The sequence below is a fragment of the Aythya fuligula genome, chromosome 2 (assembly GCF_009819795.1).
Source record: "Aythya fuligula isolate bAytFul2 chromosome 2, bAytFul2.pri, whole genome shotgun sequence".
Classification (NCBI taxonomy): Eukaryota; Metazoa; Chordata; class Aves; order Anseriformes; family Anatidae; genus Aythya; species Aythya fuligula.
Genome location: NC_045560.1, coordinates 69,309,391 through 69,330,888, shown reverse-complemented (window position 1 = coordinate 69,330,888; position 21,498 = coordinate 69,309,391). Strand labels below are relative to the sequence as shown.

At 42.7% G+C, this 21,498-nt stretch overlaps 1 protein-coding gene across 1 annotated transcript in view; it reads left to right on the top strand.

The window, feature by feature from the left end:
• The window catches only part of BMP6 (bone morphogenetic protein 6), a 90,684-nt gene that overhangs the window by 45,904 nt on the left and 23,282 nt on the right, over positions 1–21,498 (top strand). Inside the window, exon 2 of the mRNA XM_032181085.1 lies at positions 17,033–17,225. Coding sequence (XP_032036976.1) covers positions 17,033–17,225 — 193 coding nt within the window. The remainder of the gene's footprint in view (positions 1–17,032; positions 17,226–21,498) is intronic.

Genomic DNA, 21,498 nt, shown 5'->3' with positions numbered 1-21,498 from the left:
TCTTCAACATCGTGTGTAGTTTTAAGCCAGTTAGAAACTGACAGTCAGTGTTTGAGCTCTTGCCCCTAGGAACTGGGCCAGCGCTCCAAGCCTATGTCCCAAAGTGCCATGGGGTTCACAGAGTTGGCAGAGTCTTCCATCATACCTCTCACCTGCATTGCCTGTGTAAGAGAGGCCCAAATTCCCATTTTCACTGTCAAAAGCTTTTCATAGCTCCACTGACTCTGTTTGGTGTGCTTCACAATTGGCTTACAAATAACTTGAAAACTTTTTTTTTTTTTTTCTGTCCTTGCCCAACTCTTCAGAACTAAATATGATGTGCATAAGTTCATGCTTCCAAACCTCTTGTGCCTTTGATGATGCTCTTTGCTCCGTAGCTTAAAGCAGGACTTTGTCACTGCTCTGCTCGTGCTGGGGGTGACTAGGGAACCTGCTTCCCTGTCTAAATTCTTGGGATGCTAGGAAGAAGCAAAGCATAATCCCCACTCAGTATCTCACCAGGGGTCTGTGAGAATGCAGTATACAAGTGATGTGATGTGTGAAATGAAAAGTATGTAATTTTATGTGAATTTAATTTTTAAAGAATTGTCTTAGTCTCTTATTTGAGGAGATAAGGGAAGTGAATGGAGCGTATATGCCACGGAGACTCTTCTTCCTTCCTGGTGGAGACAAGTGTTGATTTCCTGGAGTTAGTATAGCACTGGGTGTATCAGCTAGATGCAGAGCCATTTCCCTCCCTCGATAATACTTGCTAGTATAGCAGACCTAAGAGCTTTATGATGTGGATGCAAACTCAACACACAAGAAGAAAGTGTGTTTAAAATTTGCATGGTACATCTGTGCAGACATACCAACCTACCAGTCTCTCATCACCAATATGAGCATTAGCTTTTACACCTCATCTGACTGTTGCTGTTTTACTGAGTGTCTAAGAGCACGAGGGACAATATACTTGAAAAGAAACAGCTCAGTTGAGAGTGAATGAACTGTATGCATGAAGGCCAACTGAGGTAAGAACTCAAGAGCAACAGAATGAATGTCTGCTTACACAGGCAAATGCTGCAGGAGTAGCCATTTTTAAGAGGCTGAATAGATTATGCAGTATTTGTTCAGGAGATGTGATTTTATTTTCTAGTCTCTCTGAGTGTCTACTACTATACCTTGTGAGCTGAATGCTACTTCCTGCAAGTGCAAAATTTTGTTACAGTTTTCTACTATCTATAGGAATGCAAAATAAAATCTAAACAAATGAAAACTTTCTATTGCTCACATAGATCAAAAAGCAGATGTCAGTCTTTAGTTGATGTTGGTAAGCAGCCAAATAAAGGTCAGCCAATTTTATTGGGAAACAAGGAAAATCAAGTCGAGTGTTTTCCAGCATGAAATTGCCTTTCTTGTCCAACATGCTACTGTTATTAAAAAATATAGATTTGCTACAGATTCCAGCAAAATATTTAGTTGTTTGTTTAAAAAAAAAAAAAAAACATTGTGAGGAAAGCTGCAAAATAATTTACATTCTGGTTTCCCAAGGTCTTTCCACAGCATTTTTTTAATACCAAAAGCAAATAGACTTCTGTTTTTGTTTTGTTTTGTTTTGTTTTTTAATGTCAGGAACAAATAGCTGCAATTGGTAAAATAGTTTAGAGAGAGCTTCCTTTGTGGAAGTGGGTTTTTATGGGACTCTTAACAATGCTCTGATAAATGTATCCCTACTGCAGGTTCATGGAGGGTGTGGTTGTTACATCAGTTAATAAACTAACTTCTCCTGCACTGCTTTTGGTTGAGGGACTCTTGTTAAGAGCAGAGGTGTGTGCAAGACTTTTGGTGTTTCAGCATGTCAAAAGTACTGTGCTACCACTGTACAGCCCAATGCTCTTAGTCTTCTTAGAACAGGGATTAATGCTGCTTTGGGGGAATTGTGGTGGGTTTCTGTTTCTTCCACTATGTTGGTCTGATCTCCCTGTGAGGTTGGGACTTTTCTTGGTGGAGGTGGCAGCCCCAGGAAGCACCCAGAACTGCAGCTGGGGTTGCAGATGGGAGTGGGTGAGCACTTGGGACTAAATTTTGTTTCACATTGCAAAACAAAGTTCTGCTTAGAATAGAAATATTTCTTAGGAGCAAGTTGATTTCATTGAAAAAAAGAAAAATGAGTTAAGTATCCTCAGAATTAGTTGAGGTGAAATTAGTCTGTTTCTTTTCATATAGTAATTTCTGTTTTCTCACAAGTTTGAGTTTTTGTGTACTGTTAAGCATAAAATTGTTGCTTCAGCAAAACCTTTTTTTTTTTTTCTTCAGAATTTTTCTTTCACTAGTTCAACTTTGTTATACTCTGGTCCCAGTCTGATCCTAAATAGCATCCCCTCTGAGGTGTTTGAGTTTGGGAAAAGGCATCTCAATTTCTAGCCCTGTGGTAGTCCTGGGCTTTTGGGGTTCACTAGGCGTACTCCTGTGAGCATTGTCTTTTAATGCTGAGGCAAAGATACTGAAAGAGATTTAGATGCTGTGAAAAGCAGGGTGGTTGCAATACTTCAAAGAATTATGGATTCTAGGCCTTGTTGCCTTGTTTAATGCTCTAAAATAGAAAGTGTGTGGCAATTGCAGCTGATGAGCGCTTTTGCACACTTTGAACACCTAAGACTTAAATGGAGTGTCTCAACATTGGAAAATGTTATCCATGGAAGAGGCATTTGGCTTCTTAAGCAGGGCATTGCCAAATCTAGTGTATATTTACCTGCAAGATGTCTGAGCCATAATGGTGTGTTCATAAATCTTGTAAGTAATTTCTAAAGGAAGAAGAACAGGAAAATGTCACTGCTTATTCAGTAGTGTTCTTTGTTAAAGCTCTGTTTTCTAACAATGTGGAAACCAAACAAAACCGTTCCATGTAACTCTGTTGGCAAAGGCAGCTGCATGGGAGGGGGGATCAGCCTATATTGGTTATTTAAGAGTGTGCAGCCTTTCAGGAACAGTCAGTTTGAAGAAGAAAACTAATCCATATCAGGAAGTGCAACATTAAAGCTGTGTGTACAAGAAACATGAACCTTGAGGATGACGAAGGGTATAGTGAAAATGCCCCTGCAGCTTTATCTGAGCTATACAGAAATGTAGCTTCAGCCTCCTCTCTCAATCTGCATGCAGAACCCTACAAATGTTAAGCACAAGATGCTGACTCGAGAGCTGGCTGTTTGTGTGTATCAGCAGATAGAAAATATTAAGGCATTTCACTGTATTAATTTTTCTTGGCTTTTATTTTGCTTCCATTCACTGTTTGCATGGAGTTATAGAATGAAAGAATGGTTTGGGTCAGAAGGGCCTTAAAGATCACCCAGTTCCAACCCCCTGACATGGGCAGGGACACCTCCCACCAAACCAGGTTGCCAAAGCCCCATCCAGCCTGGCCTTGAACACTTCCAGGGATGGGGCATCCGCAGCTCCTCTGGGCAACCTGTGCCAGGGCCTCACCACCCTCATGGTGAAGAATTTATTCCTTATAAGTAATCTAAATCTAACCTCTTTCATTTTAGAGCCATTCCACTTTGTCTTTTCAGTACTGGAAGGCTGCTGTAGGGTCTCCCCAGAGCCTTCTCTTCTCCAGGCTGAACAACCCCAACTCCCTCAGCCTGTCCTCATAGGAGGTATGCACCAAATTTTGCTTCTGTTTTCTTAAGAATCCTGAGGTCCTTCTGTAACGCAGGTAGGGTTGCTCACACAAAGAGACAATTTATGGAGATATTTTGTTTTACAGTAGTAAAAACTACAGTTTATTTGAAGTGAAGCAACTTGCATTTGATTCTGCCCTTGTGTATGTATTAATTTGGGAAGTTCATCAGTGCACATTTTGCCTTTAGCAACATAAACAAAATAAAAAGGCCCCTGACAAATCCTTCTAACATTTTATTTATTTGTGGATAGACTAGTTTGTAAACTTTTTCTTTTCTCTGTCCCATCCATTCTGAAAACAATGACTTTTAAAATAGGTTTCAACAGGGGAGCAGGGGCAAAACCTAGTTTCTTTTGGAGATGGCTTGAACAGGAGGAAGCTCTGGTGGCAGAATTTAGATTAGAAGGCAGCTTCAGAGGTTTTCCACTGCACTGTCTTCTGTGTGCAGAGGACTATTGGCTTGCTTATTTATTTATTTTTTAATGATCAGACTATTTATGATACCCATATAAAGAGCTTGATGTTTACACTTGGCAATCCCCCAGTACCCAAGCAGAATTTATTCGTGACACAACAAGACAAGTCAAATCTATGACTGTAGTAAATCACAGGTAATAATAGACCTGCCTCAGATCAGTCAGGCTGCCCATTATCCATACCCAAAAGGTTTTTTGTTTGTTTGTTTGTTTTGTTTTGTTTTGTTTTGGATGAGATGCAACTTGTGTAGGTCCTATGGCAAATGATGCATTGAATGCAGTATTCCTGCTGCTGTTGCTGCATCAGCACTGCTCTTGTCACCCCAAGCATCAGTGAAGAAGCCACAGCAAGATGTGGCAGAGGAAAAAAAACTTTTTCCTGAATTTGGACCGGGAATGTGAGGTTAAAACAGATGCACAGAAAGACTTGTATCACTTTCACAGTTGTTGAGCATCAGCATTTATATACATATATGTATATATATTTATAATGAAAGCTAGTCTTTATTGAACACAGATATGTCTTCCCACTAAAAGTATCTGAGTTTTTTGTGTTCCCTAATTGAAAAAGTAATCCAAGATATGAAGATCATAATTATTAGATAAGTATTTCTAATAGAAATACTTGTTAGGAAACCTATTGTTTTTACCGGTGTTTTATTACATGCCCTGCCTTACATTGATGCCCACAGTAGTTGCTGAGAATTCTCTTTCACCCAGACTCTGGCTCAGCCTGAAGCAGGGTTGCTCAAGCTTTTGATTTTTTCCACATGGCAAAGGCAGAAACTTTGTCTGTGTCCCATAGAAAAGGATTTCTAACTCTGGATGGAAAGATCTTCTAACACTGAATGGATGCTATCCCCGATAAGTTTAGCCCTCTATCTAAAGTATTTTCCAGCTCAGATTTTCCTCTGATGAAAACACATCATCAAGTGATTCTTTCCATGCATTTGGTTAACAGGAAGAGAAATAATGCTGCTAGAAACTCTTGAGTATCTTGAAATACAAAGGTGTTATTATTATTTTTTTTTTTTTTACTTTTTTTTTTTATGCCATTGGATGAAAACGTGGGTCAGAAGGAGATGAGAGGTTGTATATATCAACACCTTGCTTAGACATCACCTATGTGGAATTCTATATTGTGGTGACAAGGCTTTAAAGAATGCCTGGATTAATGGATTCTCTTAGGCTACCTGGGTGAATGTGTGTAAATCAGGTATTCACCGGTCTCCAGAAAACAAACAGAAATCTCCACCAACAAAAACCTCCTTGAAGTTGGCCTTTTTCCTGTAATTTTCTAAATAGCGTCAAGTAGCCAAAATCTGTGGTCTAGACTGGTTTATTCTGCTGATTTTTTTTTTTTTTTTCTTGGGGATTTACAAACCACAGAGAGTTGGAATGGATCAGAACAAATATTTGCTCATGCACCTACTGATTAGAGCTTTCAAAGTCCTCAATCTTGTTACAACACACATGTGAACATTAGCATTCACACGGTTAGGTAAATACGAGGGGTTTCCTCTCCATGCCGGCCCCTCTGCCTCAATTTCAGTTTAATGGAGACAACACTTTAAATGTGGCGTGTTTTCCTTCTGGTATCCTGCACTGTTTTCTGCCTAGTAATTCTCTCAGAGACTGTTATTTTACCAGAGAGTGCATTTTTAAAGACTTTTTATCCCCCTCCCTTAATATCAAGCATATTATTACTCATCTTGGAGCGCTTCATCGCTGCTGTTTCTGAGTTGGAGATTTCTCCAAGTATGATAGCAGCTGCAGCTAATAACTTAAAGTACACAACACTGAAGTTCCCGTGTTCCTATTTCAACTGGAGGAAGCTCTTTCCTAGGACATGCAATATCATTGTCGGACTCTCTTCTGTATGCAAATGTTACCCAAAGCTTTAGCCTTGCTGCCTGTGTGGGACGACTGCAGTAAAAGCATTCGTTCTTGCAGGCAAGAACACCACTTTTTAAGGTTGGTTTAGTGGTCAGAGGTAAAAATGATTTCATGCATGTGCATTGAAAATGTTTTTACTTGTCACGTTACCCTATTGTCTATATGTTCATAAAGAGAGTGTGCTGAAAATCTAGCCTAATCCAAACGTTCTGATGGTTGATCGTTTTCTTGCTGAAACCCAACCAAAAATCAACCAGGTACAGCAGCTGTCTCCCTGGAGTCCTTCTTACACTGTCAGAGCTATAGCATTGCCATGTTGCAGTAACTTGAAAAAAAATAAAAAAAATTAAAAGACTTCTAAAAAGGCTGAATTTTTTTGTAAGCAATGTGCTTGCCACTGAGTCATAAACCAAATTCTGTGTCTGGGCAATTCAGCTGTTGACAACATTAAAAACACTTAAAGCACGACAAAGGATAAAAGACAGATTTCAAGACCAAAATTTGAAATTGGTTTTGGATTCTTATTTAAATCTCTCTCTATATATATATATTTATCTTTACTAAAAATTGTCAGGGTTTTGATGTTTTTGTCCAAGGATGGCATGTGACCATTCAAGGCAAGAGAGGAGGGCATTACTAAGAGAGAAGCAGCGGAAAAATAAAATCAGTGATGACAAGGCTGCATTGGGTGGGGCAGAAAACTGCTCAAATCGTCAAACAGCCGGGACATGAATTGCAAAGAGCAAAGATGTAGAAGCCAAATGTCTGAAAATTAATTTGTGGGCAAGCAGCTCTGCTGGGAATTTTAACACATTCCCTTTTGTTCATTTTAACTGCTGTTTTCAGGTCCCTGATCACTTAAGGAAAATGGTCAAGATAGGCTGAAAGTCAGAAATGCCTACTTACTGGGTTGCGTTTTAAATCAGTGAGGTTTAATTTCCTCAATTAATTGTTAACCTGTGCACTTCAAGTCAATTATGTGCTGTTACTTTAAGACCAGTTGTATGTAACTTTTAAATGTCTAGATTGTAAGGGTTGCTTTGTGTATCTGGTGAAACTGAGAGGGGGGAAAAAAAAAAGGAAAAATATATAAAGAGAAAGAACTTGGCAGAGGCTGTCCCTTTTCCTGCTGGATGTTTTTCAGGTGAACTACCCAGCTATGCTACTGTGTTAAAGTCAGGCCAACTGTGTGGAACTAAGGATTATTCCACAAATCCCATTTTAGTAGTTCTTTTAATGGTGGTTTTCCTCAAGCCTTACTTTTTCCTATCATTTCCCACCCTGACTGGGATTCTCCCAGCTTCCCCAAAGCGTTGTATCTCTTGGGCTTTTGATGTGCTGGGAGCTGTGGCCAGGAGCAGAAACTGTGTGCCCCATGGGTCCTTGCCTGACATGGGGCTGCAGCCTCCAATCTCTTTATCAGATGGACAGAAGCATTCCAAGTATGCTTCTGGTCACTGGGGGATACGGGGATGTGAAAAATAATGGAAAAGGAAGGCTTAGAGAAAAGAGGCTAGGGAAACTGGGGCTTTTTGTCTTTTTTTTTTTTTTTTATATAAAAAAAAAAGTTTTTAACTTATTTATTTTTAAAGATCTATTTATTTATTTATTTATTTATTTATTTATTTTAAGAGATAAAATTCTCTATCCCTATGCAGGTTGTTAAAACAATGTGATACTTTTTTTTTTTTTTTTTTTTTTTTTTAATTCAGTGGGTGTTGCAAGGGTGCTCTGGTATTTCTGAGTGGTCTGATGTCTTCTGAGCATCTGGCTTCTACAAGCGGCACGGGTTGTTCTAGTGCCATGGTGGTGCAAGACCCCAGTGGTGGTTCAGAGCCTCCAGTCCTAGTCAAGCATTGAAGATATTTCCTCCAAATTGGTGTGCAAAACCAATGAGCAACAAATGGAAGTAGTGAGGGGGTTTGCTACCAAATCACACTATTCCTTAGACAAATACACATGACCAGGAGGAATGACCTTCAAATGTCTTCAAACTCATCACACCTTCTCTGTCCTCAATCTTCAGAGATGTAGCATCTTGTCCCCTTGACTCTCCCAGAGGGCTGTTTTTTGATCCCGTTGAACACTGAGAGCTTTTGAAATCTCTGTTCAGTGGTCTTACTTGTTCTTAACCCTGCCATAATTTCTGCCCTCACTGGGTGTGGTATTTCCTGCCTTTCTTGTATCACTTTTCTCTTTTTGATAACAATTCTGTTGTCCTTCAGTTCTCTTTTTCTTATTGCCATTTTTTTCACCAAGCACCCTGTGAACTCCCTAAAGCCCCTGCTCTTAAGTGGTGCGTGGAGATGCTTGCTTTGGCCAGACACTGCATCATGCAGTCATTTGGCATTGGAGCCTTGTGTAAAATACTAAACACTAAATCTAATGCTCAGTGACACAACTTACAGTGTTCTTAGGAGTCACAAGTCACGTCAGTGATGCTCCAGTCGCAGCTCAGTTGTGTAGGCTTTGGAAGAGCATTGCAAATTTTGAAGCACAGCTGACTTTTTTATGTGTATCAGTGTTCAAAGGACTTTTATTGAGTGATGGATTAAACATTTTCAATAATTTATAAAATCTTAAATGCTGCAGACCCTATTTTTACAGAGAGTGATTGTGTAGTGTCAGGAGATATCTTTTTCAGCTGGGCTATTTCATGGAAAACTGCCTGTGATGCAAAGAGATGAGCACTCAACAAAATGAATGTAGCTTGCAAACATTTTTATGTTCCTCACTTTCCTGCTTGCTGCTAGTTGATTTTCAGTCTTGCTGATCAATACTAAAGCTGTCTGGAAAAAAGGGGAGAGGGAAATGTAATGAAGTTAAAAATGTTTTCCACTTTGCACAACTTCAGTTTTGAAATTTAGCTATTTATCCCAAGCGCACAAGTGAATTGGTTGGGACTGCCTTAAATTCCTACTGAAGGGCAGATAATTTACAGAGAGGATGCAAGATAAGACAGGCGGCTGCTACACTGTTTAAAAATCCCTGAAAACATTTCAGGATCCGGTCGATGCGCCCTGGGCAGCTGCACAACTGCAGGGAGCTGCCACATGAGCGGCGATTCCAGCAGCAAATGTAGCGTGACCTGTGTCAAGCCCAGAGGACAGGAAAAGCAGCCACGGGTGCAAACAAAGAGCCAAGGGAGAGAAGAGGAGCAGGGCAGGGGTGTCCTCACCCCTCTGTGTGTGGCAGCAGAGTGCTGTTGGTTGCCTGTGGCTGCCACTGGGCGGGTGGCACTGGCTGCTCCCACAAATGCTGCCTCTGCCTGTACGAAGCTTGGCTGTGAAGTATGCATGGGGTTTGGAAAGCATAATGTTATTTTAATCATAAATTATTTGGAAACTTGATACAGAAATAGCTGCGGATCACTTATTCCAGAGGGGTGTTTTGTGCAGTCAGGGTCTTTATCAGCTTCTCAGTGGGAACTGCATTAATATTGCCACAAAAATGCAAACAGTAGTGCCTTTGATAAAGCAATTTGGCATCGCTTAAGCAGAAAGATGTTTTGTTTCCCTAAGACACAACACTGTTTTCAGTACAGGGACCTGGCATATGTGCCAGCATATGGAAAGAAAATACCAGTTTCATTAATGTTTGTATTCGGAAGCTGTGGGGAGGAGATGTATGAGGAAGCTGCCTCTGCAAAGAAGGGGACAGCACAGGAAGCCCAAAATTTAATGCCGTGGATGAGATGCCCATGGTCTGCAGGCAGCCTCCCACACTTAGCCCCGTGAAGTATCCCCGGATGTCTCCCCTCCTTGCTTTTGCACATGCTGATGCAAGCTGGTCCCCAGTCCTGCCTGCTGCAAAGGGAACGCCTTGCTGGCCATACAGTAGGCATCTTGGGGGAGAGTGTGGAAATACCCTTTAGTATTCTCTGCTGTCCTATGGGTATTTTATGTTCAGTTAGTGCGTTATTTTGATTTTTAGATGGCTCTCTGGTTCAGGAATCCTGAAAGGAAGCTGTTGTGCAACTCTTTTAATCTGATTTTACAAGTCAGTTCCAGCTTGATTCCCAGCACAAAGAGACAAAGAGGAGCTCAGTTGTATTTTTCATCCAAAAGTAGAAGGCCCTCCTCCTTTGAAGCTCTGCTGCAGAATGCTATGTTTAGAGAGTGATTTGCTATTGTTTAAATTTAATCTCCATAATTACATTGGGGTTGGATTAATGACGGGTTATTTTTCCGAATCATTCTCTTCTGGCACTCGCAGCTCTGGAGTATAAAGCCAGGTTTTCATCGGATGTAAACTGGCATTGTTCCACTGAAGTTAGTGGAGTAATTCCACTTTATATTGTGGTGGCCCAGATGTGATATTACAGCCGTTTCTAAGAAAGCGCCCTTTTGGAGTTTTGTTGGCCTTGAATCTTTTATCACTATTTTTAATCTATCTAGGCATTAACTTCCAAATGCGTTACATTTGTGGTAGCGTAGCTAGCCCTTGTCTCTAGACCACCTCGGCTGTACTCAGAGGGACAAACAGCAGGTGTAATACTGAATTCAGCCATATGTATCTTGGCTTCTTTCTGTTTAAAAGCTGCTTTTATTGTGAAGAGTGTAAGCAGTTGCAAATGGGAAAGGCTCACTATTTACGTCCAGTGAGCTTCAACGTGCCCTTGTCTATCAGGAGAGAGCTTGGTCTGTTCATGGTGTCTGAGATGCAGTACTGCAGGTCCAGAAGAGGTGTTTGAGAGGCAGACGAACTCAAGGAGGAAGAAAAAGACCTAGGGAGACATAACACATCTCACGGTGACATTAGAAACAGTGGAGAATGTGTTTGACATAGGGAATGGTGCTGCCACCATGATCATGGCTATGGAGAGAAGCAGTCTTTTCTGAGACCCTGAGGGATTGTTCAGAGTTGCTGTGATCATGGAAGGCATGTAAAGGTGCTAGGCTGACAGCAAGATGATCCCCACCTTGCTTTCAGACCTTTTATTTTAATGTCTCATCTCATCTTTCAGATCTTCTATTTGAAAGAATTTTCTTGCTCACTGTAAAATGGTCTGCTAGTAGATCTTAGTTTGGAGAACGAGGAGATTTTGCTTTCTTTTGGGCCCTTACTGGAAAGAAGTGGTCAGTGCTATCCTCAAGGGGTAGCAGATTTGGAGTGCCATTGCAGTGGTAAGAGCACAGGGCTGTTGAGCCCAATGGCCATCTGGCAGTGGTGTGCACTACAGTTAAGTGTGAACAAGAGGCAGCAGCAATGTTTCCCCTGATGTATCCTCACTGCTTCCAGGAGCCAGCTGTTCTGCTTGCTGGCCTACAGATGAAACATCTGCAGGTGCACTCAGTGTACAACTCAATGCTTGTTCCCTGTAACAAGCTGAAAGAAGGCATGAAGCTTTTTAGATTTCTCCTCTTCCCATTATAAGAAGTCAAATGGGTGCTTTGTACTTCTTGGGGAGTACTCTTTGTTCTTTTTTACACTGTACTTTGTGTTTTAGTAATAAAAGTCAGTTTTAATCTGTAAGAGCTGCACTGTTTCCACAGTTGGGTTAACTGGGAGACTTGATGTCTTTTTTCAGATTGACCTGGTATATTCAGAAAATCCAGACAAGCCTTCAGGTCTGTCCTGGACATCTCTTCAGAGTTAAATAAAGACTTGCTGCAGGTTCCAAACTTGTAGGTCCTGGTGCCTGATGGTCTAGATAAGCACACTTTTTGACACAGGAACCAAACTGTAAGACCCAAATGGAGACCAGATCTTACACTGAAATGTACCTCTTCTTGCATGTACAAAGCTTGCATGCCAGAAATCTTTTCTTCTGTCCTCTCCCACTATGCATCAGTTACTCAATTACTTACAAAAGTGCTGTTAACTTCTATATTAATCCTGCCATATAATTTGATTCTTACTCCTTTTGCTGTTATTTATTTATTAGTTTTAGGGGCTTTCTCATTTTATTAGGGATGGGGTCATGAAGGCTGAGAAGAAATGACTAGTAATGTCTTGTATATGTACTCAAATTTAATTCCTGAATACTTGTGGAAAACCCACTCTCTATAAGCAGGTCATGAATGCTGGTTGCTTTTGCTGGAGTGTGGTCCTACAAAGCCAAGTCGTTGCTGAAGCACAATTCAAAAGCACAGTGCAAAAGGTTCTTCGGAAGTTTCAGGCTTGCTGGGGACAGGATGGACAAAGAATGCCACAACCCAAATAGTTGTGTGTCAACTATTTGTGTGTCAACTGTGTCAACTCTCCTTCTCCTCCCCCTCCAAGGAGTCAGATTGCCACAGAGATTATAACTACCTACCCAGATAATATATACATGTAAAATGTTTGCTTTTAGAGGTGTAGGTTTGGAGTATATATTTTAATATTTTTGGCTTTAGCTCCTGGAGCTTGACCTAAAGACTTAAGACACTGTTGAGACTGTCAGCTGAACACCTGACCTAACACTTTCTCAGCATCTGAGAACTTGAGAAAGACACCAAATATCATGACATGTTAGTCATGTTGTTATTCTAAAAGAAAATTGTGTTTAATCGGAAAAGACTGTTGTCCTGTTTCTGCTTACTAGTTACTTCAGATCCAAAGAAATCCTGAAAGCTCCTACGTGCAAGAAGAGTTCATTTCAATGACTGTCATCAGGGTTAGATTCCCTTGGTGAAAGCTGTATGTGACACTCTCAAATGGAAGTAGGATGGTATAGTTACCAAGACAGATAAAATGTGTTAATTTCTTAATTAACTTTGTTTTTATTATTATCCTTGTGCAGTGTTTTTAAAGTAGCAAGTACTGTAAGCAGTATGTTATTTTTAAACTAAGGACATCTTGTGCTGAAATTGGCCATTGCAAAACTAGTTTAGAATTAGAATACACAAAATTCAAAACCACAGTAACCCTAATTTTGACATTCTTGCCTTTTTAACTGCTCAACAATAGTGTTGTGTTTGTATAGTATTTAAAAATATTTGTAAAGGGGAATGTAAAGAGCTACTGGCACAGTTCTCTGTTAACTATTTGCGTGTGCTCATCCATTCTGCTCAGAGAGAGTTTTAATGAAAATTTGGGGGCAACTCCCGGAGCCCATAGTTTGGACCCTATTTTGCTTGTAACATGCAAACCTGGATCTGTAGCCTCCAAGGAGCCACTTCAACCAATGGGTAATAATGCTTAGAATGAGGGTGACCCTGAGGATGAATTTTAGAGGGTTACAGTTTGTGTCAGTACCCTACCATCCCTATTTTAGCCTGGCTTGTTCCTGATGCACTGGTGTTCAATCTGCCCAGCCATGAGCTGTCTGGTTTTCTCTGCAAGGGCTTTATGAAGATGGAACTTGCACATGTCCATCCTCAGGCAAAAATCAGCTTTGGATTGACCATGTTGCTGGGCAGACCAACCTGAACAAATTCCCATTGGAGAGAAGGAAAAAAAAAAAAAAGAAAGAAAAGGAAAGCAGCTTGAGAAATGATTTCTCTTTTTTGCTGTTGCCTTGCATCTTGGCATGTGCCATCTGCGTTTTGAATAATAGATCATCTGATGTGATGTAATGTGATAGCAATACAAACTGGGTAATCCTGGGAAGCAGCAGCTTGGGTCTTGTTTTTCCAAATTTTACTGTTCTAAAGCTTGACTTCTTTGTTCAAAATGAACTGTTTCCAGGGGGTAAAAAGCCCCCAGAGAAGAACTGTTGGCATTTTATATTTTTAAACTGTCTTGCTGAATGAAAACAGTTGATTATTAACTTGATGGGGTGACAATGAGTATATAGAACTTAAATATCTCACCACTCCCACAAAGAAAAAAAAACCCACCCTCCATTGTATCATGGGAAGATACATAGCCAGAAAAACTTTCCAACTCGTTAAACTTTTATACTTACTTCATACAAGCTTAATGTAGGCTTTTTTTCCACCCTGTGATGATGCAGGGACACTGAACATATCTGAGAAGGATACCATATACATAAAGCCTTTCTGAATGTGCATTTCTTGTAAAAGAAGAAGCAAAATTACTTAATCTGGAGGATTAAAAAAAAGGTTTCCTTGTGTGTGTGTTTCAGGTTGTTTACTCTCCCAGCTCTGATAACAAAATCAGTTTGAATGCTTCCCCCATAAACAGTGTGGTCAGCTTCTATGATTGTCTGGGGTGTTCACACAAGGACAGGGTGAAAGGAAGAACTTTTTAAAAAACAGGAAAATACTATTGTAACATATCACACAAGTTGCAAACTGGGAAAGGGTACTCAGAGTCAGAAGCTGTACCTGCATCTACTTTTGATGCTCAGTGGTGCATGTTTGGGTGTTATTTATTTTTTTTTCCCTTTTGTGGATGCGTTTGACTTTTTAGTAAAGGGGTAGTGCTATTTCCCTTTTAAACTGTGAATTTTGTAGCGTAGGTCTGCAAGTAACTGCAGAAGGTGGCTGTTCTGCTCACACCAAGCGCTGTGTCCCCACTGCAGGCCAGGTGGGATGGCTCTGCACTGTCACTCTATGCCTTGGCAGGAGGTGTGGGGGCATTCCCATGGCTATTTTTCTCCTGTGTCATTGAGGTTTTCCTGCTCCCTGCCTGTCTCCCTGGCTTGGTTTTTGCCTGGGGTCTGCTGTTCATCCCAGTGGCATCTTTCCCCTTGTTCTTGTAGGTCTTTACCACGCACAGTGGGGCTGCTGCCTGTTGTCTGCAGCCATGAGCCTGGGGGAAAGCAGTCTTTCTGCAGTGCATTGTTCCCTCATCCCACTGGCAAGGCAGGAGGGGATGGGGGTTTCAGCAGGTTGTTGCACCCACAAGCAAGGATGTTACAAGTTCTAAATTGAGACTCGTTGCTTCATCCCCTCCATCTCTCCAAAACGGCTGGTGCAGACGTTCCCTCACCATTAATTACGTCCTCTCACCTTATAGCAGCAAGCTACAAAGCCAGGCTGGGCACGTTGCTCTGCTGCAGACAGCTGAACGCAGCTTCTGAGTGGTTGGACCCTTGCAAGTTTCTGAAAATACATCGCCACTCTGTTTTGGGAGACGTGTTGTGCTTTGGGGCAACTTGGGCACTGGGCAGCTCAGGTCCCTTCCTGGCCAGCGTCCACACAAGTCTCTCTAACTAGCCCAGCATTTTTGAGGTTGTTCCTGGTTAAAAGCAGGGACAAGTGCTTCAGAGGGTCACCCATAACTGGTGGGTAACTATTTAATTGCTTGGTGACGTTGCATCATTTAACTTGGAGCAATCTGTAGTGGAGATGCTGGGCATTACCACCTCCTTTCTGGAAGTCTCAGGGTGTCGTCACCCACAGCTTTCAGTCATTTCATGTCCAAACTGCTCAGTTAATAATGCTAGCGTGCCAAAATTGGCAGCAGCATCTGACTTTGACAGCAGTTTTGTTTGCCCTGTGGCAGCTTTTAAGGCAGCATCTCAAGGCGCGGTGTCCCACAAAATGCTCCATGGCAGTCATGCGGAGGTGAAAGGATTTCCAGGCGAGCTTCAAAGAGAAGGATGTGACTAAGTGTCTCACAGGGAGCCAGGATGCACATCCAGCCAGATGAGGCAGCTCACACGAAAGGGCTGCCAAAGGAAAGGGAGAGGAGACAGACGAAATCGGGACTGGGGAATGAAGAGGAACAGGCAGTCGGGAAAGGTAGAGAGGAAAATCTCCATGGGCTGTTTCCAGCAGCCAGGAGAGGTTTCTGCTCTCCAGGGAGGTCACCTGTGGGTAAAGCAGTGAAAGTCAGGCTTGTTGGCCATCATTCCTGGCTCTGCCACAAGCCTGTCTGTGGAAAAGTCACTCTTCTTGTGACTCAGTATTGCATCTGCAAAACAGGGACTGTGGCTTGCCTCACAGACTGTTGTGACAGTAGTCTGGTGGATGCTCTTGCAGTTTGATGTCTCAGTGAGGAGCAGGGGAAAAAAGGCAACAAAAACTGAGCACAAAGACTGAAGTGAAAAGGAATCAGTGCTTCTATCACTGCCTTTGAATTTAATCATATCTCTAATGATAATATAATCGTGACTGATCCCTCACTGACGTATGCTGCTTCAGTTGCACGGGTGGGAACAGTATTTTGGTTTTAGTTTTCCTTCTCCCTAGGGCTTTAAAGGTGTAATTATGTATGTTTACATAACATGTTAATGTTTTAAGCAATTACTAATAGAAAATTAGAAGAAATAATAAACAATAAATTCAAATCAGACTATAACTAGATGTAGTAAAGTACTATAAGAATGGAATGAGAAGTAAAGTTTGCAAAGGGAGCCTGAAACAGAGAAAATGCAAATCCTCAGGCCTGAAGAAGGAGGGCTTTTTGTTTGAACCTGTCTAAAATCCATACTTGACATTTTACCTCGGGAGGGTTGAGGCCATGGAGGATGACTACAGAAAGCAGAAGAGGTCACTTCTTCACAGCTCTCAGGCTCAGATAAGCTCCTGCAAAGGAAGGAAAGCACAGTGTTTGGTTAGGTCTAACTCTTGAGATAAATGCCGTGTTAATCGTACTCTGATCACAAGGAAGTCTGACAGCAAAAGCACAAACCTAGGAGCCACAAAGCAGCTGCTTTTAGGACCATTATGGAACTGGTTGACCTTGTGCTAACATTAATTCTGTCTTTGCTTTTCTCTTTTGCCTTAAAATGAAAAGAAGCTAATCATCTCCTCTGTTGGAAGAGAGGTGTGAGGCTTATGGAAATGCCATAAAAAACATGGAGATCCATAGGTGGAAAATGGTGGGGGAGGTCCCAGCCTCAGAGTTGTTGTGAGATGTTCTAAAAAGGAACAACATGCATGGTCATATTTCACCTGTCAAAGCTGACTTTTCTCTAAAAAAAATAATAAAATAAAATACTGAAATCTCAAAGGCATAGGCTAAAGAAGATGAACATCCATCTTCTCAAAGTACTGTAGGCTTTAGCTGCAGAAGCTTTTCTGGCACTTGCCAGGTCTGTGTTTGGAAAACAAATATGATTTCTGTTTTCTTGAAGGAACAGGTGGCAGCATGAGGAGACCTTTTGTTGTTAAATTTTAGTCATGGTTCCTTTTTTTCTTGTCTTCCCTCTCCTCATCTGCAGTTGAGTATGACAAGGAATTCACGCCTCACCAGCGGCACCACAAGGAGTTCAAGTTCAATTTGTCTCAGATTCCTGAGGGCGAGGCTGTCACAGCCGCTGAGTTTCGGATCTACAAGGACTGCGTGGTGGAGAGCTTTAAAAACCAAACCTTCCTTATCAGCATCTACCAAGTGCTGCAGGAACATCCAAACAGGTAGGCGAGTGGGAGATAGACCTGTGGGGCAACTCTCTGCAAGGCTTGAAGGAAAGGCAATGGGATGAGATACCCCAAGCAGTGGTGGACCCCCTGCCCTGTTGAGCAGAGGGAGGGGACCTAGGAGATGAGGAGGAATGGAGACAGGTCCCTGCTCAACGTCACAGGCAACTCCCCTCCCTACTGGCCCTGCCTCCCTAGGTGCCCTTACACAACAGGTTTGAGGCCCTGGAGCTTGAGAGACCGGTGGGTGAGGATGAGGTGAAAAGTCTACCAAAGAGGATGCCTAGGGTGAGGAAGTCGACTCCACGCCTCAGGACTGCCTCCACTAAGAAAGACAGAAGGGTGATCATTGTAGGTGACTCCTTTCTCAGGGGAACAGAGGGCCCTGTTTGTCAACCTGACCCTACCTGTAGGGAAGTCTGCTGCCTCAGTGGGGCCAGGGTCATGGACATTGCCAGAAAGCTTCCTAACCTGGTTCACCCCTCTGACTACTATCCTCTTTTGATAGTCCAGGTTGGCAGAGATGATATTGAAGAGAGAAGCCTGAAGGCTATCAAACAGGACTTAAGGGAACAGGGACTATTAGTAGATGAGTCTTTGACAAGCAGGAGTACAGGTCACGCTTTCCTCCATTCCTACAGTGGCAGGGAGGGGTACAGAGAGGACCTGGAAAGCCTACCTGATAAACAAGCAGCTCAGAGGCTGATGTCAACACAGAATTTTTTTTTTATTATTATTATTATTATTTTTGACCATGGGGTGCTTTACTCTTGGAGCTGTCTTGGGTAGAGTGACCACGAAATGATAGAGTTCTCTATTCTTAGCAAATTCAAGAGGGGGACCAGTAAAACTGCTATCTTAGACTTCTGGAGGGCGGACTTTGAGCTGTTCAGGACACTGGTTGACAGAGTCCCTTGGGAGGCAGTCCTGAAGGGCAGAGGAGTCCAGGAAGGCTGGGCACTTCTCAAGAAGGAAATCTTAAAGGCTCAGGAGCAGTCTGCCCCATGTGCCCAAAGACAAGCTGATGTGGAAGAAGACCAGCCTGGCTGAACAGAGAGTTGTGGCTAGTGCTTAGGGAAAAAAAGAGGGTTTATGATCTTTGGAAAAGAGGGCAGGCCACTCAGAAGGATTGTAAGAACGTTGTAAGGATGTGTAGGGACAAAATTAGAAAGGCCAAAGCTCATCTGAAGCTCAATCTGAATACTGCTGTTAAAGGTAACAGAAAATGTTTTTATAAATACATTAACATGAAAAGGACGACTAAGAAGAATCTCCACCCTTTACTGGATGGGGGAAGAAACTTAGTGATGAGAGACGAGGAAAAGGCTGAGGTGCTTAATGCCTTCTTTGCCTCAGTCTTTAGCGGCAAAACCAGTTGTTCTCTGGATACCCAGTACGCTGAGGTGGTGGAAGGGGATGAGGAGCAGGATGTGGCCTTCACAATCCATGAGGAAATGGTTGGTGGCCTGCTACAACACTTAGATGTATGCAAGTCGATGGAGCTGGATGGAATCCACCCAAGGGTGCTGCAAGAACTGGCCAAGCCACTTCCCATCATTTATGGCCAGTCCTGGCTATCAGGGAAAGTCCCAGTCGACTGGTGGCTAGCAAATGTGATGCTCATCTACAGGAAGGGCTGGAGGGTAGACCCAGGAAACTATAGGCCTGTTAGTTTGATCTCCGTGCCTGGGAAGCTCATGGAGCAGATTATCTTGAGTGTCATCATGCAGCACTTGCAGGGCAACCAGGCGATCAGGCTCAGTCAGCATGGGTTTATGAAAGGCAGGTCCTGCTTGAAGAACCTGATCTCCTTCTATGACAAAGTGACGCACTTGGTGGATAAGGGAAAGGCTGTGAATGTGGTCTACCTTGACTTCAGTAAGGCTTTTGACACCATTTCCCACAGCACTCTCACGAAGAAACTGGCTGCTCCTGGCTTGAACTGGCGTATGCTCCATTGGGTTAGAAACTGGCTGGGTAGCTGGGCCCAAAGAGTCGTGGTGAATAGAGTTAAATCCAGTTGGAGGCCAGTCACTAGTGGAGTCCCCCAGGGCTCAGTACTAGGGCCAGTTCTCTTTAATATCTTTATCGATGATCTGGATGAGGGTATTGAGTGCACCCTCAGTAAGTTTGCAGATGACACCAAGTTAGGTGCGTGTGTCGATCTGCTCAAGGGTAGGAAGGCTCTGCAGGAGGATCTGGGTAGGCTGGACCAATGGGCTGAGGACAACCGTATGAAATTCAACAAGGCTAAGTGCCGGGTCCTGCACCTGGGGCGCAACAACCCCAAGCAGCGTTACAGGCTGGGAGATGAGTGGTTGGAAAGCTGCCTGGTGGAGAAGGACCTGGGAGTATTGGTTGATAGTTGGCTGAATATGAGCCAGCAGTGTGCTCAGGTGGCCAAGAAGGTCAACAGCATCCTGGCTTGCATAAGAAGCAGTGTGGCCAGCAGGGTTAGTGAAATGATTGTCCCCCTGTACTCGGCTCTGGTGAGGCCGCACCTCGAGTACTGTGTTCAGTTTTGGGCCCCTTGCTACAAGAAGGACATTGAGGTCCTTGAGCAAGTCCAGAGAAGGACGACGAAGCTGGTGAGGGGTCTGGAGAACAAGTCCTACAAGGAGCGGCTGAGGGAGCTGGGTTTGTTCAGCCTGGAAAAGAGGAGGCTCAGGGGCAACCTTATCGCACTTTACAGGTACCTTAAAGGAGGCTGTAGCGATGTGGGGGTTGGTCTGTTCTCCCATGTGCCTGGTGACAGGACGAGGGGGAATGCGCTAAAGTTGCACCAGGGAAGGTTTAGGTTGGATATTAGGAAGAACTTCTTTACCAAAAGGGTTGTTAGGTATTGGAATAGGCTGCCCAGGGAAGTGGTGGAGTCACCATCCCTGGATGTTTAAAAGACATTTAGATGTAGAGCTTAGTGATATGGTTTAGTGGAGGACTGGTTAGTGTTAGGTCAGAGGTTGGACTCAGTGATCTTGGAGGTCTCTTCCAAACTACATGATTCTGTGAGAGGTTGTTGCTCTGGGCCGCTATGTGCTGTCCCCAGGAGGGCTGAGCATGGGTGTTCATGCTTGATAGTAACCAGTCTGGTACACGTGTACAGGACATGTCACTGCACGGTCCTTCCCTTGTGGGAAAAGGGCATGGCAGAGCCCTAAATGGGGCTCAGCCACAGAAAGTCCCCGGTATGACCTTTTTGACGTCTTGGCATACAGCAAGAATCTGATGCAAGGCAACAGTTTTAAACCAAAGATGATGTATGCTTGCATTGCTCTTGCATACTGAAGTCCATGTATCTCCTTTCAACTTGATACTACCAGCGTAAAATCATAGTGTTATTGCAATTGATTGTGATTATTGCAGCCTTGATCTGCTGTCCACTAGACTGACACTGAGGTAAATAGAGCAGAATAAAGTTCAGCATGCTGATGCAGGGACAAAATCACTCCTGGACTTTCAGTGGCCATGAGGTAGGTGAAAGAGAGAGGCTCTGAGGGTTCAAACTGACAGATGAAAAAAACAACAAAGTGCAACCTTGATTGATTCATTTCAAAAGAATAATGTTTCTGATGAGGGAGGGAACATGCAAGGCTGGGGAACGTGTGGTCAATTAAATGTCAGAGTAACGCTGTGGCACAAAAGTGTTTCCTTGCTTCTGATGAAGCATGTCAGGATGTCAGGATTTTAACTGTTACTCTGCTGATGAATAATTACAATAAAAAAGGGAATCAGAAATAACAATGTTTTAAAAAGCTTAATCTCTTCTCTGTGAAGATTTGCTAAATATTTTCCTTTCTGGCCCATCTTTCTCCAGCCTTTCCCCTGATACCAGTTGTAGAATCTACCTTTGAAGAGTTCATCAAACAGCTACCAGTTGTTCTGTGGGGACTCTGGCCTTTGGGGAAATAGAGAGAAATAATGCATATATACTTATTAGTAAAAAATGTGTTTTACAGTAGTGTTGTTCCCGTTGCCCTTTGAGTTGCAGGTTGGCTCGTGTGTCTTCTGGGGAATACCTCAGTGACCACTTAAAGAACTGAAGAAAGTCAGATGGTCATGCAGATTCCATAGATATTAGCTGTATTGTTCCTTTATGGTTTCATAGAGTGAAAAATTGTGAGTGTTGGTTCATTTTAGATTTCACAAATACTGACCCATCTCTGGAGCTGGAGGAAAATCTCTACCAAGCCATCTATGGAAGTGGTAGATATGAAGTTTTGTGATGGTCAACAAAGCAGGACACAGAGCATGTCAGGTTTGCAGTTGCCTC